This window comes from Podarcis gaigeae, assembly GCF_964106915.1.
Source record: "Podarcis gaigeae genome assembly, chromosome: Z".
Classification (NCBI taxonomy): Eukaryota; Metazoa; Chordata; class Lepidosauria; order Squamata; family Lacertidae; genus Podarcis; species Podarcis gaigeae.
Genome location: NC_139691.1, coordinates 2098245 through 2124647, shown reverse-complemented (window position 1 = coordinate 2124647; position 26403 = coordinate 2098245). Strand labels below are relative to the sequence as shown.

At 47.4% G+C, this 26403-nt stretch overlaps 3 protein-coding genes and 2 long non-coding RNA genes across 11 annotated transcripts in view; 1 reads left to right on the top strand and 4 right to left on the bottom strand.

Annotated features, from left to right (window-relative positions):
• Positions 1-1888: 1888 nt before the first annotated feature.
• ZBTB6 (zinc finger and BTB domain containing 6) lies at positions 1889-10800 on the bottom strand. Its single transcript, XM_083721835.1, has 2 exons — positions 10629-10800; positions 1889-6535 (listed from the first exon to the last, which is right to left on the bottom strand). Exon 2 carries the CDS (start codon positions 6523-6525, stop codon positions 5239-5241), a length of 1287 nt encoding a protein of 428 aa, XP_083577961.1. The 5' UTR covers positions 6526-6535; positions 10629-10800; the 3' UTR covers positions 1889-5238.
• Positions 1889-26403, bottom strand: part of LOC310836556 — a 205326-nt gene continuing 180811 nt past the window's right edge. The window contains exon 2 of the long non-coding RNA XR_014560143.1: positions 1889-2388. This is a non-coding gene — a long non-coding RNA (uncharacterized lncRNA). The remainder of the gene's footprint in view (positions 2389-26403) is intronic.
• ZBTB26 (zinc finger and BTB domain containing 26) lies at positions 13804-20727 on the bottom strand. Of its 6 annotated transcripts, none has more exons than XM_083721832.1 (2): positions 20570-20727; positions 13804-18278 (listed from the first exon to the last, which is right to left on the bottom strand). In XM_083721832.1, exon 2 carries the CDS (start codon positions 18266-18268, stop codon positions 16925-16927), a length of 1344 nt encoding a protein of 447 aa, XP_083577958.1. In that variant the 5' UTR covers positions 18269-18278; positions 20570-20727; the 3' UTR covers positions 13804-16924. The 6 variants fall into 6 exon arrangements, with proteins under 6 accessions (XP_083577958.1, XP_083577960.1, XP_083577959.1 ...); XM_083721834.1 differs by lacking the exon at positions 20570-20727 and adding an exon at positions 20092-20214; XM_083721833.1 differs by lacking the exon at positions 20570-20727 and adding an exon at positions 20087-20197.
• Positions 13804-26403, bottom strand: part of LOC310836557 — a 104486-nt gene continuing 91886 nt past the window's right edge. The window contains exon 2 of the long non-coding RNA XR_014560144.1: positions 13804-16795. This is a non-coding gene — a long non-coding RNA (uncharacterized lncRNA). The remainder of the gene's footprint in view (positions 16796-26403) is intronic.
• Positions 20358-26403, top strand: part of RABGAP1 (RAB GTPase activating protein 1) — a 91927-nt gene continuing 85881 nt past the window's right edge. The window contains exon 1 of one of the 2 annotated variants that reach the window (XM_083721680.1): positions 20358-20542. The gene's annotated coding sequence lies outside the window, so the exon portion shown is untranslated. The remainder of the gene's footprint in view (positions 20543-26403) is intronic. The other variant, XM_083721681.1, reaches the window with a different exon arrangement.

Sequence of the window (26403 nt, the reverse complement as noted above, 5' to 3'; positions counted from 1 at the left end):
GGTCCGCGAGTATTTCTGCATAGAGTGGTGCCCTCTCGGGTAGTAATTCAAGAGATGGTTCATGGGCACTCATCTCAACGTTCTTCCCTGGGTGGTCTCCACCCATTAAAGCGTCCCCACCTATCTAGGAATGAACTCTGTTTGATGTGGTAGGTCCTGGATTCTGGGCTCTTACAAAATGATCCAGTTAACTCTGCTTGCACTTCTGCTATGGGCTCACTTGTGTAGATGAAGCCAATGGCTTCTTTTTCTTAGACATTTTCACAGAGATGCAGCTGCTGCTACTTTCAGCTGTAAATCAGGAAACTCGGAATCCTTCCAGGATTAGGGTGTTTGATCTCCCCTCCTGCTGATAAGTAGTTGGTAGATTGAGTCGAGCTGGAGCTAATTAAGGCTTTCTCTGGGATGTTGCCTAAAACTTTTAGCTTGAACTTTGTGATTAAAATAATTAAGAAAAAGATACCGAGCGATAAAATACTAGAATACTAGTAAAAGCTAATAAAAAGCTGATAAAACTAATAAAACCTCCTTTGGGGAGGTTCTCAGGCAGGGTGGAAGGAGAAAGAACTTGCCTATGCGAAGACCGCCTGGTGGAAACCCTTACACATATCGTTCTCAAATGTAAACTATATGCTGATCTCCGTCAGCAATTTCTAGATCAACTCTTTATCCCCAAATGGAAACCAGAGTCAGAGGTCATATATTTTCTATTACTGGGGAATGATCAGGAGCTAGTGGCTAAATATCTCTATTTGGTTTTTTGTCATCAAAATACACTGCAAACATCTGATCTCCCTGGAGACCAAGAGATGTGACGATAGACTGCTCTGCCTCCTTCCTTTTAGCGAATATTTTGTGCCGCTGGGGAAGTGGTAAGTCTGTATTTATTTGTTTTGGATGTTTGTATGTGATGCCAATAAAAGGTTTGATAATGATGATGATGACATTAATATAAAAACAGACAATCAGTTTAAAATACATCCTAAAATCAGATCAGGATCAGAATAAAATCCAATCAGATGGCAACTCGCAGATTAGGGTTGGGGACCTTAAATGCTCACCAGGCCCAACTGTTTGTGCTGAACTTATATGAGCCTGTAATGGTCTGGAGGCACCAGCCTATATCTGAAATACAGTGGGACCTTGGGATGTGAACAGGATCCGTTCCGGAGCCCCGTTCGTATCCTGAAAGGAACATAAGATGTGACGGTGCGTCTGCGCATGCGCGGGTCGCATTTTGCCGCTTCCACACATGTGTGCGATGTCATTTTGAGTGTCTGCGCATGCGCGAGCGGCGAAACCTGGAAGTAACACGCTCTGTTACTTCCGGGTTGCCGCGGAACGCAACCCGAAAGCGCTCAACCTGAAGCATATTCAACCTGAGGTATAACTGTACTATGGTTTTTTTTAAAAATGGTCGTCTTAGGGACCTGAATGGATTTGGATACAGCATTATGTGAATAGGAAGAAAAAATATAATTAAAAGGAGCATAACTGTTCACTAAGTGCTGTTGAAAATTAAATTATGGTGCTCATACATTTATGAGAAGCAAAATTTTAACACAACACTCATGGCGATTCTTCATATGTAAGTCAAACTGGGATTTGCTTCTTAGCAAGTGCATTTAGGGTTTCAGCTGTAAACTCCCAAGTCTTTTTTTCTTAAGAAATTGGTGGGTTGAAAGGTCAATATTTATTGAAATGTGAAGCTTATAGATCAGGAGGCACAACTTAAAAAAGCAACATCAAGGAACTTCTAACTAGTTAAGGAAACTGGTTTGATTTGTGCAAAAAGGCCTCTCTTCTCTGTGCAAAACTATGTGTTCCAGAAGAGTTCAGCATGGTTTGCAGTCCTTTCAGTTCATTTGAGAGCATCAGAAATATCTCCTTCAGCTGTGGGAAAACTTTATTTTCACTACAAGTCATTTGGAGGGGGATTGGAAATGCAAGTCAGCTGGCAAGTCAGCCAAGAAAACAGGATATCAAAGCTGCCATTCCTATAATTTTGCCCTGAAGACAAAGCAGGCAATCAGTGACAACTTGTAAAAATTAGCACTTAACACAACTCTTTTACAATGGGCTGAAGATAAGCCTTTAAACAGGCAGTAGGACACCACTCAAATACAGACTTTTCTGTTAAGCTAGCGCTTGTAGCTTATTATTAGCATACCAAAAAACTGACATCCAAATTTACAAAAAGCCAAAACCAGCAGATCATATAACACAGAAAGCCTAGGTCAGTTTAAGGCTGTGAACACACATTATGGGATGCAGGTGGTGCTGTGGGTTAAATCACAGAGCCCAGGGCTTGCTGATCAGAAGTTTCGGCAGTTAGAATCCCCATGTGCTTGGTCCCTGCTCCGTTGCTCAGTCCCTGCTCCTGCCAACCTAGCAGTTCGACCGCTCCCTCGGCCAATAAAGCGAGATGAGCACCGCAACCCCAGAGTCGGTCACGACTGGACCTTACAGTCAGGGGTCCCTTTACCTTTACACACCTTTTAATTTGCATTTCCAGTGTGCTCCTACTGCTGGTTTGGGAAGCCATGCATCGTTCTATTTCTTACAAAGTGCTGTGTTTTGATGCATTTCCCCACAAACCAACTTCAACCCAAATTGAGAAAAAATAACAACTTGTATATGTTATAAGCTGGTAATGTGTACACAGCCTCTGTTACTATATAAACTGTGTGTATACTATATTTTGTCAGGATAGATGGAGCCGACTAGAAACAAAGGTTGTGGCAAACTTTTACAACAACAGGGGGGAAAGGACATGGCACTTAATAATGCCAAAATCGGCAAGGTGCTACACGACATGATCAAGGCCAGTGCCTCTGCAAGAACATCCATCATCCATTTTGACCAGTAACAGCAGCCATTGCATCAGATTCCTGTTGGATAAAGCATCAAGGAACCCACAGCAAAGCTGTGCACCATACCAAAGCAAAACCTGCCTCAAAATAGAACCAGGTTGGCTGGAAACTTGGGGCATGGTTAGATAATGTACCATAGCGCAAAAACGTGGTTTCAAGCCATGGATCCCTCAGGGCTTTTGCATTGGCCCACCTCTAACTCACTGTCGAATCACACATCATGGCCATAGGCATAGCCTGCACACACAATAAACACGGATCCACAGCTTCCTGGCAACACTGTGGGCGAAAAACATGGTTTCGAAGCACGCATCCTCATGGATCCTCTGGGTTCTGGCATTGGGCCACCCCAAACTAACGATCAAATCGCACATCGTGTCCATGGGCACAGCCTGCACCAAAAAAAACACACGGAACCACAGCTTCCTGGCAACTGTACTGTACTGAAAAGACTCAGTGCCCAGACCTCACACACCAAGCTGCCTCTCATAAAATTAAGATTGTGGGTGACTTGGGTCCCACCAGCACTATGCTTTGCAGCACACTCAAGCACCCAGTGAGGAGGGCAAAATTTCTGTAATAGGAAGTCAGACCATGGGTTCATGCAGCTCAATACTGTCTACACTGACTGGCAGCAGCTGTAAAGGATTTCAGGCAAGAAGTGTCTCTCAGCTCTCCCTGGAGGTGCCATCGGGAATAGAACCTGGGACCTTCTGCATGCAAGTCAGGTGATCTACCCCTGATGTAGCCCACTGTACTTCCCCTAAAATGGGTGGGTGGGGGGTTTTCCCTCCACACCCAGAATCACCATTTAACAACATCCTCACTGGCTGCAAACACCAGGTGCTCCCAACATGCGATAGCCCACCAGGTCTAGGGGGAAGAGACAGAACGTAAGCTGTAGATACCTTCTTTTTTATGACACAACATACAAAGGTAAGCCAGAGTAACAAATGGTCTAAAGAAACAACAGTGCCATAAATTTCTGGTCTTTTTCACCACCATCCTTAAATACCAGACCTCTGAGGCCTATTTTCATCAAAGAATTAAACAGCACTTAGGAAATCCACAAGAAAATGAATATATCATATAGAGATAACCTAACCTGTTCACTGAGCGGAACATGCCGGCACCAACGCACACCAAACCAGTCCACATGTTTCAGCCAGAAGGAGGAGACAAAAATCTTCAGCTGAAACTGATCTGGTTACAATCACACTCTGAAGCCTTGGGCATCTGATTGGTCCTCCTGACTGCCACTGGCCTCCCCCAGTTAAAAGTTCTAGCTTCTAAGGCAAACATTAAGCTGTAACCTTCTTTTAAGAAACAACAAAAGATAAAGCGTGAAAGTGATGTCTCTGCTCCATGCAAACACAAAATCCAACAGCATTTGCTGCAGCTGCACAGTTTTCCTGCCATGAGAGAAATCAGTAACAACCCATTAAATATTTAATTCACAGTTGCTTCCACTGAAACACCAGCGGTCCAAGACTTAATTTTTCTTTAGGCTCAAGTTTAGGCTCAAGTCGTCTTGCAAAAAGTACTACTACTAGTAATAATAATAGCAATAGTAATTAATAATAATAATAACATCATAACCACCACCAGCAACCTAAAAAACTAAGTGCTTTGCAAAAGTAAAATAAGTCTCCTAAAGTTATTTTCTTCACCCCACACATCTGTTCATCTGTTGACAACTCACCCTCCACCCCCGGAAAGGGATGGGGGGGAGATGAATTTTGTTCCATTTCCTGTTTGTGTATAGGATGTTCTCATCTCGGATGGGCAACTGGTTCTCCAACAAGCCTCCATGAACATCACGAGCGGAAATGTTGTGCTACATCTAAACACCCATCTTGCAGGGTTGAGATCCAAAAGAGAGGTTGACCTCTATACTTGCAAAGGAGCTGACCTTACTGCACACTAGAGATGCAGTATTACAGTATTTTAATATATATTTTTGGAAGCCGCCCAGAGTGGCTGGGGAAGCCCAGCCAGATGGGCAGGGTATAAATAATAAATTATTATTATTATAGAGATGGAGAATTCCTTTGGCTCAGTGGGCCAGATCTTTACCTCCCCCCGCTTCACGGGCCAACTGTGCATTTTGATGGCTGCTGACAGATGGTTGGGTGGTCCCACTTTTGTCAACATTTCCCCGTGGTGTGGTCTACTTTGCAAAGCAGCACCTAGCAGAATTGTACCAGGCGCTCCCACCCATCCACTGATGTCAACCAGTGACTTCGGCAGATGGGCAAGTGGGCGTGGTCTGTAGGAAACAGCCTCGCAGGGTGACGTGGCAAACCCCTCACCTGGTGGTCTAGGGGTTTCCCAAACCTGCTCTACAAACCCTCTCCCCCTCCCACTAGTCGTAGTCTATTCTGACTTCCGTAATGGAGTCAAAGGTGGCTTTGTCCATGCTGTTCCTCCCGTGTACAGACGTCAGGTGCTTCTTGAGGGCAGACTTGTGCTTGAAGTCCATGTCACAGCAGTGGCACTTGTAGGGCCGGTCCCCGCTGTGGATGTTCAGGTGGTCCTGGAGGGTGCTTTTGGCTGTAAACGTCTTCAAGCAGACCATGCACTGGAAGGGACGGATGCCCATGTGCCCACGGATGTGCCTGTTCAGGTTCTTCTTCTGCGTGAATGTCTTCCCGCACTGCAGGCACAGGAACAGCTTGTGCATCTTCAGGTGGCGGAGGTAGTTCTCCAGGTGGAGAAATCCCCTGGGGCACTTGGGGCACTGGTGCCGCCACGAGTAAGCAGAGTCCCCTGGGCTCTGGAACCCGCCTGTGGCCGTTCTGTTGGCTCCTTCCGGATTCTCCCTGCCAAAGTCTTGGAACTGATCCCTGGGCACTTCTGTGACCCTGCTCTCCACCGTTGAATTGATCAAAGAGTGCTGAGTCTCGGGGAAGTACAAGTTTGATTCGGAGGAGGTGCACGGCTGTGGAAACTGCTCACCTTCCACATTAGGAGCGCTGATGGAATCCATTCGGATAATGCAGATTTCGTTGTCCTTATACCCTATCTTGACAGTTGATATCTCAGGGCTTTTAACGTTCTTTGTTTCTGATAGCAAGCTCTGCATGGGCGGCTGCTGAAGGTCCCCCTTTTCCAGTTTTATATGATCCTCTGAATTCACAGGGCTGTCTTCAGAAATCTCAATGATTTCACAGTCTTTATCAGGGCAGCCACCGCTGCATTCCAGTTCTGTCTCGGAGGAGTGGCACTTCTCAGGGCTGGCCCGGCTGCCCTCCACGGCCGCGTCAATCTCCAGGTACCTGGACAGTGCCTCCGTGCACTTTTCCACAATGTGCACCATCTGCAGGTAACTTGCAGCCGTAAGGTACTTGAGAAGCTCCTTCTTCTTCACCTCCAGAGCCCCTGTGTAGCAGGAGAGGAGCAGCTTCCGGCCAACCTCGGCACTCTGCAAGATGGTGATTCGCACCTGCTTGGACTGGGTGAGCAGAAACTGGTCCCGCATGAACGTGGAGCAAGCGGCGAAGATGACTTTGTGCCCTTGGAACTCAGTGTCGTTGATGTAGATGGAGACATCGCAAAATAGGTTCTGCTGTCTCAGCAGGTTCATCTTCTGCAGCATGGCGCCCCCCTGCTGCTCAAACTGGAAGTGCAGCACATCCGAGTCGGCTGCCATAGTGGTGATTCTGTTTGGGGAAGTGGGGTGGTGGAAACAAAAGAAAAAAGAAAGGTGCATTGCATACAAAGCTCAGCAGGTTGTTAATAATAATAATAATAATAATAATAATAATAATAATAATTTATTTATTTATTTATACCCCGCCCATCTGGCTGGTCTTCCTCAGCCACTCTGGGCGGCTTCCAGCAAAATATTAAAATACCGTAATACATCAAACATTAAAAGCTTTCCTAAACAGGGCTGAATTCAAATGTCTTCTAAAAGTCTGGTAGTTGTTTTTCTCTTTGACATCTGGTGGTAGGGCGTTCCACAGGGCGGGTGCCACCACCGAGAAGGCCCTCTGCCTGGTTCCCTGCAACTTGGCTTCTCGCAGCGAGGGAATCGCCAGAAGGCCCATGGCACTGGACCTCAGTGTCCGGGCAGAATGACGGGGGGTGGAGATGCTTATTTGAATATCCTCCACTGCACCCCAATGACAATGGCCTAGCTTAGTGGGTCCTACAATATTTGTGACCCGAGGCAGCTGCCTCACTCTACCCCATAGTGGAATCCTGCCAGGAAGCTGAAGGGTGAAAGATTCATGACAAACAAAGCAAGCAACATCTTCAAACAATGCAGAGTTAAAATTATGGAATTCCCTGCTGCTAGATGTCCTGGCGAAGGATGTGGGTGGTGCTGAGAAACAACCTTGTCCCTCTGTCCACCCAGTAGATCACTGCAGACTGCAGGAGAGCTTCTCCTGTAAGGTCCGAAGACCTCAGAAGCTCACTCCATAGGAATTTGGAGCAGGGCTTTTAGCGCGGCTTCCTCTGTCCTGTGGAAGCGTATTCCTGTTGAGATACAATCAATAACCCACTATGTGCCCATTCCAGAAGCAGTCAAAGACATTTTTATTTAGACATCCTTTAGTGGCTGGATAAATGGGTCTTTATCCCAAGTGCCCACCGGTTCAGCGGTTCTCAACCTGTGGATCCCCACATGTTGTTGGACTACAACTCCTATCATCCCTGAGCTCTGGCCTTGCTGGCTAGGGTGGTGGGAGTTGTAGTTCAACAACATCTGGGGACCCACAGGTTGAGAAAGGCTGGTAGGGTTTTAATCTTGTTTTAAATGTATTTGCTGCTTTTGTGTTTTTGACTTTTTAAAATTTGTGTGTGTGTGTAAAGATCTTTGGAACAGTAGTTTAGAATGTGGTTAATTAATTCTAATAGTATTTAGAAGGCTTTAAAAGAGTGGTGGCTGACTCTCATCCCAGGGGCTTAGTAAGACCTCCAAGCGAATGTTTCTAGCAGCAAAAACTCGCCAATTTTGGGAGTGGCAGCAAAAAGAGAAATACAGTAGAAACAGTGCTGGTAGTGGAAAGAGGAAAGGGGTGTGTGTGTGACAGACAGTGTAGAGTGTACACACCCACCACTGGCATAAGGTCTCACGGGGGTTGGCCAATGGTGGATGCAGCCTTCAAGCCAAAAAAAAAGGCTCTCATTGGCTACTAGTCATGATGTGAGAAACGAGTGGCGCTGTGGTCTAAACCACTAAGCCTCTTGGGCTTGCCAATCAGAAGGTCGGCAGTTCGAATTCGCACGATGGGGTGAGCTAGCAGTTTGAAAGCATACCAGTGCAAGTAGATAAATAGGTACTGCTGCGGTGGGAAGGTACACGGCGTTTCCGTGCACTCTGGCTTCCGCCACGGTGTCCCATTACACCAGAAGCGGTTTAGTCCTGCTGGCCACATGACCTGGAAAGCTGTGTGTGGACAAACGCCGGCTCCCTTGGCCTGAAGCAAAATGAACGCCGCACCCCGTAGTCGCCTTTGACTGGATTTAACTGTCCAGGGGTCCTTTACCTTTATTTATTTTTTACTAGTCATGATGGCTATGCACTGCCTTTAGAATCAGAGGCAACGTACCCTGGGATACCAGTCACTGAGGGTGGTCAAGAGCAGGAGAGGTCTGTTGTGTTCATGCCCTGCTGCGGGCTCAGGAAATAGGATACAGAACTAGACAGAACCCAATTGGGGCTCTTCTTATTTTATTAAATGACAAGCAGTCCTGTGGCACCCTAAAGACTAACGCATTCATAAGCTTTCGTAGACTACAGTCCACTTCATCATAGATACATGAAAAATCTGTGAGACGCATGGATTGCCCACTGCAAATAAGGCTAAACCTTTTGCCTCCTGTCTTTGCAACTGTTTCCATAGGGATATTCACAACTATCTCTTGCAGAAGAATGCACAAAAGAGTACTTTGCAAAATTGCAAAATTCTAGTGGTTTTGGCTACATGTCTCTTGATTGTAAAGAAAAGAACAGAAAAAGAGGACAAAGGAATAAGACATAAGAGAAAACTGTGAAACAGCTCTTTTAGACATTTAGACATTTAGTCTCGTCGAAAGACAAACTCAGCAGTTCCAGAGTGTAGGTGCTGCCACACTAAAATATTTCAAATCTGGAATGGGTAATGTACAGTATTGCACTTTTAACAGCACCAGTTCTGCAGATTTAAGCATTGTTGCGGATGTATAGCGTAATATATATCTAAGATATATATCCCTCGTACCTACAGGACCGCCTCTCCTGGTCTGCCCCACAGAGGATCTTAAGGTCCATAAACAGCAACACCCTAAGGTCCTGGGCCCTAAGGAAGTCAGATTAGCCTCAACCAGAGCCAGGGCCTTTTCAACACTGGCCCCGGCCTGGTGGAACGCTCTGTCTCATGAGACTAGGGCCCTGCAGGATCTGATTTCTTTCCACAGGGCCTGTAAGACAGAGTTGTTCCGCCTGGCCTTTGGCTTGGAGTCAATTTAATTCCCTCCCCCTCTTTTATTTTTCCTTTCTCCTCCTGTGATGAGGCTGCATTTTAATGTTTTAATGTTGCATTTTAATATTGTTTTTAAGTTGTATTCATTCAACTTGTTTTTATTATTGGTTGTTAGCCGCCCTGAGCCCAGCCTTGGCTGGGGAGGGTGGGGTATAAATAAAATTATTATTATTATTATTATTATTATTATTATTATTATGATCTCACAGGTAAACTAGTCCCAAACTGTTAAGGGCATTATATACTAGCAGTATATTAGTATACATTGAACTTGGCCCTGCATTATATATTTAAAACATTCAAGAAAATAGGAATATCAGCCAATAGAGATGGAGTCCTTTGATGCTTTTCATCACTCCAGGTTCCCCCCCATTGTGCCCCCCCCCCGAACTGATCCATCCCAAGTGCTGGTCTTTGGGATTAGTCACCATGTTTTGATTTAACCAACATCAAAGGGAAGCACAGTTCATTTACCCAGTAAGCGGGTGTTTGTGTGTGTGCGCGCGTGTGCACACGCATGCTGGAGGTGTAAATGACTATCAGACTTTGAAGGGCTGGTATAACTGGACCAAGTTCATCAATTTTGTCTATTTAATTAAACTACATAGTTTTAGTTGACATTCCAATAAATGCACAATTCATTGCGACTGTTTTGAACTTTGCTGTGCTACGATCTTCCTTAGTGGGTCATGCAAATAGCTTCCCATAGGGTTGGGTAGGGGGCAGTCGGGGTGAGTTCACGGAACGAGGGGTGGTGGAGAACCAAATGGGTTTGGGAACCACTGGCTTAGCAACGGTGCAGCAATATTTAGGGACGCTTTTAATGTTTGATGTATTACTGTATTTTAATATTTGGTTGGAAGCTGCCCAGAGTGGCTGGGGAAGCCCAGCCAGATGGGCGGAGTATAAATAATAAATCATCATCCTCATCATTATCATCATCCTCATCATTATATGTGCTTCAGCAGGTGCAGCTTATTTTGCCAGGATGGGGAAGAGGAAAACAAAACAAATCAAAACAGCATCAGCAACCCTTTAAAAATTCCCTCTTCTGCACAACAGCCCTGCTCTCTGCCTCCTGCCTGAGAGGGGCCAGGCCAACATTTCCTTCAGCGATGGAGATGCAAGCTTATTCCAGGAACTCCTTCAGGTGGGACAGCTCCCTGCTTCATTCCAGGCATCCCTTTAAAGCCCTGGGACCTGTCAGCTGAGGCTGCTTTGCGCTCTCTGCCACCTCCCCTCCCCCACACACAACACCCCCAATTCCCTGCTCCTTGCTCACCGGTTGCTGCAGTCAGGGGTGTGGAAGAGGTCCAGACTGGATGCTTCCCAGGCAAGGGTGCAGATGGCTCAGGCGAAGGAATAAACTTCCGGCAGTCCCTCGGAGCATCACCTCTTCTCTCACTCTAACCCGGAAAAACATCAGCAGACCCACAGCCTCCCAAAATGCATGCACCTTGTTCCTGATTGGCTGCTCCTGCAACTTTTTCAACCAGCAGGGAGGGAAGAGGTAACAAAAGGCACACACAAACACACACACACACACACACACACACACACACACACACAGACACACACCATCTCAGAGGACATCTGCTGACTGCAGCTCTGGATATGTAATTTTTGGCAAGCAGCGCAGAGTCTCTTTCCAATAATATAGTTCCTTCCCACATTTTATTATGAATTTCTATCCCTTTTCATGTATTTGTATCCCATTCCCCTGTGAATATATGGGACGCGGGTGGCGCTGTGGTCTCAACCACAGAGCCTAGGACTTGCCGATCAGAAGGTTGGCGCTTCGAATCCCCGCAACAGGGTGAGCTCCCGTTGCTCAGTCCCAGCTCCTGCCAACCTAGCAGTTCGAAAGCACGTAAAAGTGCAAGTAGATAAATAGGTACCGCTCCGGCGGAAAGGTAAAGTGTTTCTGTGCGCTGCTCACGTTAAAGTGCAAGTAGATAAATAGGTACCACTCTGGCAGGAACGTAAACGGCGTTCGCCAGAAGCGGCTTAGTCCTGCTGGCCACATGAAGCTGTACACTGGCTCCCTCGGCCAGTAAAGCGAGATGAGCGCCGCAACCCCAGAGTTGGTCACGACTGGACCTAATGGTCAGGGGTCCCTTTACCTTCTGTGAATGGAACTTAAATGCACCCCCTCACGCCAAATATATGCTTACCAGTATCCAAACAGCTGCCAGTGTATTCACTATCATTTTATTGTATGTGTTCGGTTCTGTATCATTTAATCTATCTGCCTCCATGGACAGAGGCAGCAATGCTTCAAAATACAGTTGTTTCGTGGGAACAATGGGCAGGGAGAAGACCCTTTCAGGCTTCCCACTAGCATCTGTGTAGCCAGTTAAGAACAGGGTGCTGGCCTTGGTGGTTTCTCTTTGGCCTGACCCAGCAGGGGTCTTTTTATGTTCAATAGTATAACTGTGGGATTCATGCTTTATTTTATTTATCTATTTCATTAATAAACTACCTAACACTTAAGAAGTGCTAGGTATACTCAGAGTGGCTTTCAACAATTTAACTAATAACACCACAATATAAAAACTGGAAAGCTCACTGGAAGCACAGATCGTGAAGCTGAGGCTCCAAGACTTTGGCCACCTCATGAGAAGACTCCCTGGAAAAGACCCTGATGTTGGGAAAGATGGAGGGCACAAGGAGAAGGGGACGACAGAGGACTGATTATAGTCCCAATCATCTTTCCCCAAAATACTGTTACAGGTTTGGGGGTCAATCTGGATGATACCTGGGGAGTCCCTTGCAGGCTTGATCCTGAATCCATGAGGTTTGCAATCTAGTAGTATGCAAAGCAAGTTTCTTCGTATGATAAGGGCCTTGGTTGACCAACTAAGTCCTGTTATTCACCATATCCAAAGAGGTTGCTCTGCTGCCAAAGACCAATGGCTCTGCCATTTCCACCTCATTTGCCTGGATGCTTTGGGGTTGCACTTAATGATACCAAGACAACACTGCTTCTGTTCTGAGAGAGCAGGCCAGAATGGAAAATGACCTGAAGTTAAAATGTATACTTTTTTTTTTACTTTACAACGATTCCAAGTACCAGTTTCTGGAAACCATAAGAGAGGAGAGGGCTCTTGTGCTGCTCATGTCCTGCTTGACCACTATGGTGACAGGATGCTGGACTAAATGGGCCCCCTTTGGCCGGATCCAGCAAGTTCTTCTTGACATCTCAGTGCCTTTGATGAGCTGTAAACTCTGGAGAGTCTTTCAGATCTCTCCTATAACCTGCTGACCTTTTTCTTTATTTCTAAGACGGCATTATTTTACATTTTGGACAGATGGCTGTGTTTGTGCATCTTTAGATTTTGTCTAAGCTGCCTTGAACATCGATGTCTAAACAGAAGGCAAGGTATAACTTCCAGTGAATAAGTAAGATAGATAGAAAGAAGATAAAATGGATGTATGGATGGTCTCCTCCTCTCCCCCTGCACTAGTGGTTAGCTATATTAGATTGAGAGGCTTGCACAATGGATAGAATACACCCCCCAAAAATTGCACTAGTATGGCATTTGCCGACCGGGTCCCCTCCACTCATTTCAGACTACAACTCCCATCTGCCTCAGGCCACACAGCTTTGCCTACATTGCCTCATTCATTTTTAGAACAGCCCCTTATGATAGTATTACCATTCCTGTGTAACAGGCTGGGATTAAGAGGGATTTGCCAAAATTCCATCTAGAGCGTGCAGCGCATGGGGTTCCCAGTACTGTTTAGGGTGACTGGCTGCTTTGTGCATTAGTGCTGGCTGGAGGAGATACGTATTTTATAGCAGTAAATGGCTGTAGTGTTTGTGTGAATGGTAGGAGTGGTATTGCCAGTGGTTCCGGTAAGAGTGTGTTTTATGTTAACTTGTATCAGGCTGGCTGCCTAGTGTCCCCCCCCCCCTTCATCTCTAAGTTATATAGATGCAGATAGTGTGCATATTCTGTATGTTTGCATTTGGAGTAATCTTAAGGTAAATCACCTAAGCTTGTGATTAGTGTAATTTATGTATTTTGATTTTCTAGGAAAGCACTGATACTGGTGAATAACAAGCAATCTGTAAATGGACTGATTAAACAAATAAGGGTCACTTGGTGTGTTTGTGGCTAAGATGAGATTCAAGCAGGCAACCTCAAAGGTCATTAACTTGCAAAGGAGCAACCAGGCTCCTGATAGTTGCTTTGCAGCCATGTATTTTTCTGTCCCATATCTCATGTCACCTATGTCATCAGCTGTGGGGCAGTAGTTTGTGGGTTGAGGTAGAATGGCCTCACGGGCCAATTTAGGAGCCCTGCTGGGCTAACTTGGCCCATGGGCCAGAGGCTCCCCACTGCTGATTTAGCCACTCCCCCCCCCCCGACTCTCTTGTAATGAATAACATTCTAATGGGAAACTCCCCCCTCTCAACCTTGCAAAGCAGCTCACAATGATCACGGATCACATTTCACATTAGGAGGTGGTGCAGTTGTTTTATTTCGAAACCACTGTGATGACTTGGAACACACAACGTTGAGTGGTCTTTTGGTCCTGCGTACAAGAGCACATTCACAGATCAAAAGCAGCCTATGTTCTCTCCAATAGGGGTATTTGCAAAGCTTTTACCCTATGCTAATTCACAAGGGGCCCATCCCACTTACTGACATGGAGAAAAGGAGGAGGGTTCGTGATGGTTGTGGCTCCACCCACATTTCATCAAGAGCCTCCTACCCCACAGTGGAACTCCCATAAGCCCCAGTCAACATTGCCATCATGGATGAGGGGAGCTGTAGCCCAGGAACATTTGGAGGGCTACAGACACGCTGCCCTTGTGCTGGACACTTTAAGGAGGATCCAACTGCTAGCTGAAATGGGAGTCACCCCTTCCCCAAATTCATGCTTACAATTCCCTCCTGTCTCACAACAGGGGAAGCAGAAGAGATGAGGAAGTGAGACAAAGACCCTGGTTTGCATGTAAAGCTGAAGAAAACTATGGCTAAGTGTATGAATGGGTGAGTACTCACAGCATAAACAGCCTCAAATGTTCCACCATCTTCCTGCTCTGCTGCATCCTGCCAGAGCTAAACTCTGGTGCGGATACACTTGAAAAACTGCGATCAATAAACTACGAACAAACTTTGGCTACAGCTCCTGGCTTGCTTGAAATCAGACACAGCAAACAGCCAATACAAGACCAGAATGCTAAGCCAAACATGGCAAAGCAGCAGCAGGGTTGGTGAGAAGTGAAGCTTGCGAGCTTTTGCTGTGAATACCTAGACACTCTCTCATTCACATTTAAGTCATAGCTTGGCTTAGTATTACAGTGGTACCTTGGGTTACAGATGCTTCAGGTTACAGACTCCACTAACCCAGAAATAGTGCTTCATGTTAAGAACTTTGCTTCAGGATAAGAACAGAAATTGTGCTCCGGCGGCACGGCAGCAGCAGGAGGCCCCGTTAGCTAAAGTGGTGCTTCAGGTTAAGAACAGTGTCAGGTTAAGAACGGACCTCCAGAACGAATTATGTACTTAACCCAAGGTACCACTGTATGTGTGAACTTGGCCAAAGAGGATGGGAGAACAAACAAGGTGTGTGGGAGTGGGGCGGGAGAGGGTCTCAGCTTGTGGCACTCTCCTGCTTTCCTTTTTCCTTCTCATGGCACCAAGAATGAGTGGATGTGGCTCCTGTGGGCAAGTGCCAGCAGAGGCCCCAGGCGAGGAACAGCGCATGCACTCCAGGTGAGGCGCAGAGGGTGCTCTTCCCCCTCCACACCTCCTGCCCCCGCCAGGAGAGCTCTTGAGCGCAAAGCAGGGGCAGGAGGTGCAGAAGCACTGGCCCACCGGTTGGGGGCCTCTGGCCGTGGATGGGAGAGCGCTTGTGTGCTGGGTGGGGCATGTGGAAGGTCATCTTCACGCTTCCTGCTATGCAGCTCCCGCCACCAGCAGGCTGCAATGGGGATCTATGTGGGGAGGGGGCTGGTTTGTGCCCCCCAAACTGTGCGCCTGGGGCAACGCCCCCCTGGATGCCCCCTTAGCTTTATGCAAAATCGAATGCTATTCCTTCCCAGTCATGGCAGCACGTATCACCCTCCATTACAGTTCAGCCTCACAACAGAAGTGAGAGAAACTCCCTCAGGAGAATCCCTGTTCCATTTCCTGCTTCCAGCTCTCAGGCCACAGTAGTCTGCAAAGAAAATGCTGCAGAGGGACAGGTAGCCCAGGGTTGGCCTGAAAGAGACTCCTATCCTGCTATACAGGCCTGACTGCAGGGTGACACTGATGGTATGCTATAAATCACAATAATAAATATTTAACCATTATTTGACTGCTCAAGTGTTCTTCCCTCCTCAAAGGTGTAATCCCAAAAGTCAGCTTGGGAGGACTCAGGGTAACAATCTGCTAACCACCTTGGGTTCCTGCGCCTTTAAGAGCTCTGATGTCTTGGAGGTGTGGTAGGGGCCCAGTTATGCCAACTCCACCCACCTCACCACCTGTAACAGGACACCTGAATTATCTCACAAGTGCCTACAGGACTTCAAGCAGCATCCACAATGCAGGGTGAGATACTGGCCCAGGCCCAAGAGCTTGCAGTCAGTGTCATGGAAGGAAGGGCTTGAGGGTGAGGTCAAGGACTGAGGACGTAAAGGAAACAAAGAGACACTGCAGGTGAGGACAGGAACAGTCAGGTGTGGCAGAGGGAGGCTCCAGGAACAAGTCTGGAAGCCATACAAAGCAGAAGAGGGGGAGCCTGGCTGGCTGCTGGACAGAAAAACGGATGCCACTTCAGATGAGAGGAACAACATGAGAGAAAGGCCCAGAAGAAAACAAAGACAACTAGGGCATGCAAGTTTAGCCTTTCTAGTCTAAGCACATACTTTCCACAAAGGGTGGGTTGGGTTGTCGGGGACAGGAACTCAGCCTGGGCAGAGGCACAGAGGCGATTGCCATATTCTGTAGCAGCAGCCTTCACCCATTTTAAATCAGGAAAGCGACTTCACTCACAACAGTCAAACAAGTTTAGGGGTGAAAATGGTCAGCTAGAGGGTAAGAAGAACAGAAGGCAAGTATCCAATGTTAAACAATACAGTTTTAAAAAATCACAGATGGACTAACAAATATTAAGAGCTTATAATTATCCAGTGCTTTCTCCCCATAAGAACTCACGATCCCCCCTCCCCCCCCCGCTGAAAAACATATCTATCACAGGGTGTGTCTGTATTTACTCCTTCAGCCCACAAACTGGTAGCTGCTTCTTGGAAGTACAATTCAAGTACCCTTCAGAAAAAGGGGACCATCCAGCGCTGCCTTACCTAAATATTAAAGGAGGTAGGCTTATGCCTCTGTTCTTTCCACCCTAAGGACAAAGACACTTGGAGTCACCAAACACATCAAACCACTCTAGGGCAGAAGACTTGCTACAATTTTCAGCCCAGCCCCCACAACTCATCCAGCAGAGCCTCTTAGGCAGATTGTTGTTTAGTCGTTTAGTCGTGTCCGACTCTTCATGACCAAAGCCCGAAGCAGCTCTTCACGGCTCTTCCTGCCCCAATGCTCATAGAGAGGTGCTCCATCACCCATTTCAATTCGCTCAGGCGCTTTCGCTCCGCAAACTGAGCACTGCCTGCGCCAGTTTCCCGGTGTCCAGCACCTGACTGGCCTCTGCCTGCTGGCAGCCTTTTGAGTCTGTGCCTGAGCTGCAGCTGAAGGAGTCAAAATCCACGGTAATGTCCTGGACATTCCTCTCGTTGGCGTTGTCAAAGCTGTTCTTGCCATGGAGCTGCTTGAGGTGCTTCCTAAGGACGGGCTTGTGGGCGAAAACCATGTCACAGTAGTTGCATTTGTGGGGCTTGTCCCCACTGTGCAGGTTGAGATGGTCCTGTAAGGAGCACTTCTGCGAGAAGGTCTTCCCACAGATCTTGCACTGGAAGGGCTTGATGCCCGCATGCACCCGCATGTGCCGGTGCAAGTTGCCCTTCTGTGTGAAGGTCTTGCCGCACAGCAGGCACATGAATAGCTTGTGCATCTTCAAGTGGTTGGCGTAGTTCTCCAGATGCCGGAAAACACGTGTGCACTTGGGGCACTGGTGGTGCCACTGAAGGCCTTTGTCCACCCCCCGGTTGCTGGTGCCAAACATGTCTTTGGAAGCCATGATGAGGCTGTCTCCCCCCATGTACGAGAGGGTGTAGTTGTGGAGTTGGCCTTGCTCCAGGTCACCAGCTCGGTTCTCCACCGTGGAATTGATGAGGGAGTGCTGAGGCTCTGATGAGTGGAGGCTGTTCTGCTGCTCTGAGGAAATAAACTGGTTCTGGTCCTTCTTGCTTCTGACCTCTGCAACCTCCCCAATGGACTCCACCTTCACAATTTGGATGTCGCTATCGTCCATGTCCAGGCTGTCTTCAGAGGGTTGGATGCATGGAGAGTCTGGAAGCAAGGAGTCATCTTCCTCCTCCTCTTCCTTACTCCCCATCCTTGGGCACTCGTTTGGCTCTGAAGAGTCAGTCTGCTGCGGCTGCTTCCCCTCCTCCTTGTTTTCAAGCTGATGTTTTGGCCGGATGAATTTCCACAGGGCCTGTGTGCAGCGCTCCACAATGTGGCTCATCTGAAGAAAACTAGCCGCCGTCAGGTAGTTCACCAACTCCATCTCGGGAAACTCCAGGACACCAGTGTAGCAAGACAGAAGCAGCTGCCTCCCAACCTCCGAACTCTGGAGGATGGAGATTTTCACTTCCCTGGAGTCATTCAGCAGGAACTGATCCCTTAGGAAAGGGGAGCCAGCAGCAAAGACTATTTTGTGGCCGTGAACCTCAAGGTTGTCTATGTGGACAGTGACATCACAAAACTTCTTCTCTTCCCTCAGCTTGTCCATTTTTTGCAGCATGGAGTCCCCATAGTTGTCGAACTGGAAGTGGAGGCTATCAGTTCTCTTGGTCATGTTGACAAACCTGAAAGGGGAAAGTGGATAAATACTATGAATGCCACAGAAAGAAATAGTTTCAAGACTGTACTAGTTTCTTCCCCTGTAGCTCTCGTAATGATCACATCATCACAATAATTACTGTTTTCTCAGTTTCCCTGCTTGTGCCAAACCCAAAATTGCTGAAAGAATTGACTGGACCATGGAAATCACATTAGCTGTTGGAAAGTACCTTAGAAATTAGGTTATTTGCAGTGCAACCCCGAATGCATTTACTCAGGAATAAGTCTTACTAAGTTCAGTGGAGCTTACCCTCAGATAAGAGTGCACAGGACTCCAGCCTTCCAAACAAACAAAATGGAAAATAAACTTAATAACTGTGGGGGGTGGGGAGGTGTTTCTGAGCAATCAACGCAGCACAGATGCACCATCTCATCCTAAACCTACCAATGACATTAAGCACCGAGAAAGACAAAAGCACCAACCTCTTCACTGGAGGTTTTGAAAGGGAGGCTGGACAGCCACTTGTCAGGTATTCCTTAGCTGTGATTATTGCACAGCAGGGGGCTGGACTAAATGATCCTAGATGACACAGCTAGTGTGGGATGGTGCTGAGGCCACAGCTCAGAGACAGAGTACCTGCTTTGCACACAGAAGGTACCAGCTGAGCCCACTCTTCCCCAGAAAGATACACAGACGCCTTCTTGAAGGTCACCAGCCCCTGACGTGACTGTACTTTGGCTCTTTCAAATTTGACACTGAGAAGAGAGGATCACTACAGTACCTCGCTCACAAACACAAAAGAGCCTGCTGGCTAAGGTCAGTGGTCCATCTAGTGCAGCAACTTGTTCTCACAGTGGCCAACCAGATACCAGAACATGAGCACAAGAACACTCTCCTCAACCATGGTTTCCAGCAGCTAGTATTCAGAAGCACTATTGCCTCCAATCACGGAGGTGGAACATAGCTATCCTGCTCAGCAGCCATTGGCAGTAGCTTATCTCCTCCATGAATTCAGCTAATTCTCTTTGAAAGCCATCCAAATTAGTGGCCATCATTGCTCAGGGGCAAAACACGAGCATAGGAAGAGACTGCAGGATCAGGCTAGTGGCCAACTCAGTCCAGTGACCTCTCCTCACAGAAGGCAACCCCAAATGCCGAAAAAGGGAAACGCGCAAGCAGGATCTGAGCACAAGGGCTGCAGTCTTCCCTCCTGTGGTTCCAGCCCCTGGCATTCAGGAGTGTTTACTGTCCCAGACCATGACGCAGAACACAGCCATTGTGGTTGACAGCATTATCTCCTCTGTGAATCCGTCCAGTCCCCTTTTAAAGCCACCCGAGGTGGGGCGAAGAATAGCCCTGCAGGTGAATCAGGCCCGGTGTGTGTGAGGAGGTTATCTAGCCCAGCCTCTGTCCTCACGGCCACCAACCAGATGCCTATTATAGGAAGACCAGAAGCAGCGCTGCAGCAGTAGCACAAGAGCAGCTCTCCCGTCCAAATGAAGCGCGCTGTCAGAACAACCACCACCCTCAAGTCCCACTCCGCGACCCCCACGTCCCCACTCCCTCCTTTTAGCCAAACCACGCCTCTCAACCTCCAGCTGCATTTACAGAGCAGAAAAACGGCGGCAGCGGCGGACCGCTGTCATGAATGCTGAGGGCGATGGTCGGCTGGCCTCCGCCTCGTAACGCCCCCAGGCCCCCACCCGCAATCGGAGCACTCCTGAGGCGGGACAACCTCCGCCGGGTCTAGTGGCCGCGAGTTCCACCAGCCAACGGGTGGGACGGGAGCAAGCGGGTAGGATCACCGGCCCCCCCACAGACCCCCAGCCTCACCCCACCTCCTCTCCGCCTCCTCCAGGCGGCGCAGCCACGGGGCTGGCCCGAGGGGCGCGGGAAGGACCGCGCGGCCAGCGGAGCTCCTCCGCCACCTCCTCCTCCTCCGCCACCGGAAGCTTGAATCCCCGCAACCCCCCCCCCCGCAGCCCCACTTCCGGCGCCGCTTCTTTCTTTTCCGAGAGGAGAGGGATAGACGGGTTGCTAAGGAAGAGGACGGGACGGGGGGGCGGGACCGGAAGCCCCGGGAGCCGGAAGTGGCCGGGCGCCCGTCTTCCGGCCGAGCCCCGGTCACGTGAGGGCGGAAGGCGGGGAAGGAGGCGGAGGCGGGGGGCGGGATCGAGGTTGCGAGGCGGCCCGACTGAGGCCCGGCGGTGGCGGCGGCGGCGGCTGCGCTGCTGCTGCTGCTCCTCCTCTTCCCGCTGCCCGGGGAGGCAGACGGAGGCCTTCGAGAGGGTAAGCCGGGCGCCGCCCCGCCCGTACCTGAGCGGGGCTGTGGGGCGGGAGGGCGCTGGCCGCCCCTGAGAGGATCCGGGGCTGGGCCGGCGGGGGGGGGGGGCGGAGGCAGGGAGGGAGGGAGGGAGAAGCAGCCGCCGCCCTCGCCCTCGGGCGCCTCAGCCCCGGGAGGGTCGGCGCTCCTCTGTGTGGAAACAGCGGTTGGCCGGGCGCTTAGCCCTCCCTGGTCTCAGGGATCGAGGGGTGGGTGGGGCTGGGGGCCGGCTCTCCATTATTTATTATTATGGGTAGCTATGGCATGTATGTACCGTCCTACATCCGTTAATTCCAGGGCGGTTCACAGCAGGAAAATGAAAGGTTAAAGCACAAAATGCGTAATGACAAGAACAAAACAGACCAGTAAAAAATTCCAACAAACCCCTTTCCAAGGATATAGGATGTCAGTAAGCTCAAGGCCTGGTTGAAGAAGGTTTGCCAAACCCCCCCCCCCCCCGCAGCACCTAAAGGTGTATAACGATGCTGCCAGGGAGTTTATGGGAGAGCATCCCATAAACGGGGAGCCACCACAGAAAAGGACCGTTCTGGTGTTGCCACCACCCTCCGGACCTCTCACAGCAGAGGCACAAGAAGAAGGGCCTCAGGTGGCGATTGCAGGGTTTGGGTTGGTTCATTTGGCCCATGCATAACACTTAAAAACGTTTGTCATGTCACCTCTTGGTCACTAAATGCTTTCAGGTTCTGCAATCCTTTCTTGCTTGGCTACAATCCCTATGTGGATTCCTGCTGCTGGAGTGTAACAAAATATTTCTTATATTACTTATTTTAACAATAATTCCTCTTTGTACTGTTGCTTTTTTAATGGATCTTCTCAGTAGATAAATGTAGGCATTCATATTATTATTTTGCACCCCCTCGGCTCACCTTCCTATGCGGCGGAACTACCCGCACCTAAATCCTGTGCTGGTAACTCCTATCATTCTTGACCACATTGCTGGGTGGGGCTGATGGGAGGTGGTGTATAGCAATTTGTGGAGGACACCAGGTTCTGCATTCCTGACATAAAAGCTACTGCTGTTGTCATGATAATGCTCTCTTGGAGCGGGCACACAAAGAAGGGCCTCATAATTTGGTATACAAATGATGTTAAATAAAAATAAATTATTTGCAATTGTGTTGGGGTGCTGCTGTTGCTCCTGCCAACACCTGGTGTTGCTTTGGTGTTGCATATCCTCTGTGCTGTCTCACCATTCCCAAAGGCTCCAGTGTGATGGAGAGTATCACACGAGAAGTGGTGAGGCCCAAGTTCAAATCCCCTTTCAGTCATAAAACACAGTGGGCAACCTTGGGCCAGTCGTTCTCTTTCTCAGCCTGACCTACTTCACAGGATTGTTGTGAGCATAAAAGCAGGGGGAGGGGAGTAGGCCCCTGTTTCCTGCCTTGAGCTCCATGGAGGAAAAGTGAAAGTTAAATTTACTGAATAAACTGGGTTGTTGTTTTTGTTGTTATTGATGATATTGAAAATAATCATCATGACACAGTATTATTAGCAGTGATAAGAATATAGTGGCTGTTTGTGTTGTGTTTCCACTAAAAAATAGCTGAGACAAGGGCAGTAAAATTTCCGTAGCTGCGTTTCTTTGTCTCAGGCAATATTTTGGTGTCCATGGTATGAGCCTTCACATGTTTTGGGTTAATAGTCCACAAAACAGCCCTGTAAGTTATGCTAGTTTGAGTAGCTCTGCAGTGTAAGTATGTGTATTGTGGGAAAGACTGAGAGAAAAGTATCGTTCATAAAGGTAGCTAGTGATGCTGCAGCTGAGGTTTTAATTGGGGGCCTCTTTCAGTACAGTGGAACCTCGAGTTGCGGACATAATCTGTCCTGTTGGCACACCTGCAATTCGAAGCATTCGTATCCAGAAGTGCCACGTATGCACAAAGGGTGATTTAGTGCTTCTGCGCATGTGCAAAGCGCGATTTAGTGCTTCTGCACATGCACGAGCAGCAAAACCCGGAAGTAACCATTCTGGTACATCCGGATTGCAGTGGGACGCAACTTGAAAAGACGTAACCTGAAGCGGACGCAACATGAGGTATGACTGTACAGTAACATCTCTGTATGTGTCATGTGCATAAAAGCCCTGAGATGTAGGCTGGTACTGACTACTCATGTAATGGTGAGTTGATAGCTTGAGCTCTTAACTCGTGGATCTTCTCAGCTCAGCCCCTCATTCTGTACCTTGATTGAAGGGAACCATGGAAGTTAGAAGATTTGGGCTGCTGACCTAGTGTTGTCCCAAATGGAGGAGGATTGCAGAACTTTGCCAGATCCTTAGGAAAGGCTGACTGAAAAAATATTTATCTTGGATTTTGTATTTATTTATGTAATAAAATTTACACACTGCTTTAAAAGCTTCAAAGTGGTTTACAAAAGATAAAACAGTACACTCGTACCTTGCTTCTCGAATGGCTTAGTTGCTGAACAAATTGGCTCCCAAATGCTGCAAACCCAGAAGTAAGTGTTCTGGTTGGCAGACGTTTTTCGGAAGCCGAATGTTGTGATGCAGCTTCCGCTTGAGTGCAGGAAGTTCCTGCAGCCAATCGGAAGCCGTGCCTTGGTTTTTGAATGGTTTCAGGAGTCAAATGGACCCCTGAAATGGATTAAGTGCGAAAACCAAGGTACCACTGTAAAATCAAGAAAAATTTACAACCCCACTTCAATACATACAAAAGTTAGAATACTAAAGCAAATTAAAATCACCTCAACTTTCTAGGCATCTGGGTGGGCTTTTCTAAACAGGAATGTTTTTAGTAGATGCCAGAAAGAGTACAGTGAAGATGTCTGCTTTATCTCAGTATGCAGGGAGTTTGTAGGGTGCCGTGTTTTTCCCTTGTAGGTGAAGACAGGTGAATAGGGAGGTTCTTGAGATGGTTTTCCTTCGTGGTGGTTTGATGTCAACATCTATGGTATTGTTTGCCAACCTGGTATCCTCCACATGTTTTGGATTGCAATTCCCATCAGTCCCAGTCATTGTGGCCATGCTGGCTGGGACTGAAGCGAGTTACAGCCCAAAACATCTGGAGGGCAGCAGGTTGACAGCAGGCCTGTGTAGTCTGGTTTTATGCCCCACTTTCTCTGTTTCTTGGCCCTTCTGCTTTCAGCTACATGGGAGTCCATAAAATTTATCTGAAGGTGTTTTAGAGCTGATCTGCTTCAAATGAAACAACACCATGATGGTAGCCAGGTCTGTGGGATGAAGCACTCATGCTTGCTTCTATAGTTTCTGTAGGGTGTTTGTTTACAAAGCTAGGATGGGGTGGAGAGGTGTGTGTGTGTGTTGCTGGGCTGTTGACAATCTGATTGCTGTAGGAGGAAGAAGTGAAGCTGCAAGGGTCTGTGCACCCCAGAAGTGCCTGGGCTGTGTTAGGAATACAAGTGTTAGGAATACAAAGGCTTTATCCATGCAAGTGTGTGCGAGGGGATAAACTTAGTCAGCACAAGATTAGTACTGGTTTGGCAACAATATTGTGTGGTTGGGGAAAGAACGAGGTTTTTCTGACTTTTACAAGAGGGAGTGGTAAAAAACAGTAAACTTGTTGTCTTTTATTCCTGTATATATCTGATTTGGCATTTGGTGTTTGTTTTAGAAGAAGTTTTAAGAGAAGAACTGAACCGGAATTAGAACAGTGCACAGGCATGGGGGAGGGAGGGAGGGAGAATGAAAATCAGTTGACACCACAGCCATCTGCTTGCCACTGCCCCACCCCCTGAGGCATTTGCTATGCTGGCTTAGTTGGATGAGCATGTTATGCTTAGAATTACCTGATTGCAGGCTGTAACTCCTTTGATAAAGGGCAGGGAGTGTTTGTGTAGCTTGAGCACCAGCTTCTTGGTCCCACAATACAGTGCACATAACTAAGAGTGCTACAGCATAATACTGGAAAGAAATTGGTTGTGATGGCAGGGAGAGGCAGAACTCATGGACCACAATCCAGCCAAACCCAAGCATTTTAGACTTGCATTTTTTTCCAGTGGAGGAGTTAAGCACAATGACCAGTCTGTCCCCAGTGAGATCAAGGGGACATAAAAAGTGCTCAACTTTGGCCTTGTTATATGCCTGCCTGTCTGTCTGCTTGCTTGCTCACCCCCATTGCAAAATCCTTTAAAAAGGGTGTGTTTAATGTGGTTTTCAAAGGTTAACAAAAGAACAGGGAAATTCTAGAATATTTGACATTTCACAATGGTTCAAGAAATTGCAAAAAGCTAAAAACAGACTGTGCAACTAAAGAAGAATAAAAGGGAGGTTGGACATTTGGTCTTGTTGGTAGATAAAGTATTATAGCATATGTGTATACACTGCTGTGTCTAAGGAGCTCTGTGTCTGTTGGTATGCATTGAAACTGATTGCTTTTTGAAGTTCATACAAAAGAAGGCTTTGACAATTTTCAGCATAGTCTGATGATCACTAATTCCTTAGACCACAGTTCCCCAAATTTGGGTTTCCAGCTGTTTTTGGACCACAACTCCCACCATCACTAGCTAGCAGGACCAATGGTCAGGGATGATGGGAACTGTAGTCGAAAAAGTCTGGGGACTGAAGTTTGGGAAGCCCTGCCTTAGATTATTGAAAGCTTCAACTGTGACCCAGAGTTTCTGAGAAGTAATTGGCATCCAGAGAATTATCATTTATTTATAATACTTGTATCCTGTTTTATAGCCTTGAGTGAAGGTTATAAAAAACAAATAAATGTAATGTAATGTTGCTTTCTCCTGATTTATGCCCCAGACAGTCTTCAGCAGTGTGTGTCAATGAAATTCTTGTATCACTGTTTTGAAGTGGCCTGCCCTGGGAAATACTTTTAGTTTGAAACACCAACCAGAGAGTCCAAAGAGTTGTCAATTTTTTTAGGTCCATATCTGGAGCGGAGCCTGTAGTTCATCATCATCAGTTGTATCATTTGTATGCAGTTTTTCCACAGTGGACCTCAAAGTGTCTCACAACATACCAAATGAACAATAATTATCATAACTCAAAAAAACCCATTAAGAACAATTAGGGACAACTATAATACTAATGAATACAAAAAATCAAGCCATACAGAAGTGCTGTAAATAACCTAACCTAATTTAGCATCTTAAAACTAAACAAGAAAGAACTTCAAGCTTTTCCTGCCAGGCGTTGTTGGGCTATAACTTCCACCTTCCTTGGTTAGCATACCTGTGGCGGTTGCAGTCCAAAATCATCTGGAGTCCTCCAGGTTTGGAAAGGGTGCCATATATAGCGTGCATATATAGTTATATATATTGCTATGTATTGAGTTACTGTATGTAGTGCTACAACCCTTTAGGACGTTGTGGTTTTCATCCCCTGCTGAAACCAAATGGAATCTTAGAAGTTGAAGAGAATTGCAAGGTCTTCAGGACAGGGACCTATAATCTATGTTGCACACAAGCAGAGGTAGCCAGTTTGTTCCCTCCAGAAGTTGGTGGACTACATTTCTAATAATCCCATGACTATTGGACATGCTGGTAGGAGTTGTGGTCCACAAAATCTAGAAGGTACCACATTGGTTAGCCCTGCTATGCACGTATGTGGAACTGTATAAATAAATGGCAACTATCATGATCACACACCCCTCGCCCAGAAAACCTGCTCGTTTTATTGTCATATATGTAAGTTATATCCAAATATTGTATCCCATGTATTTTCTGCTTCTCAACATGAGGCTTAGAATACACATTAAGAAGAGAATATAAAATTCTCTGGGATCTTTGACTGCCGCCATATTTGTCACTGGCCACTATCTTCTGTTGCCCATGACACTGTTGTGGTCATGTAGTGACACCCCCCCCCCCAAACAAA

Coding starts and splice junctions, on each gene's coding strand:
- ZBTB26 (XM_083721832.1), bottom strand. CDS start 18,268: ATGACCAAGAGAACTGATAGCCTCCACTTCCAGTTCGACAACTATGGG.
- ZBTB6 (XM_083721835.1), bottom strand. CDS start 6,525: ATGGCAGCCGACTCGGATGTGCTGCACTTCCAGTTTGAGCAGCAGGGG.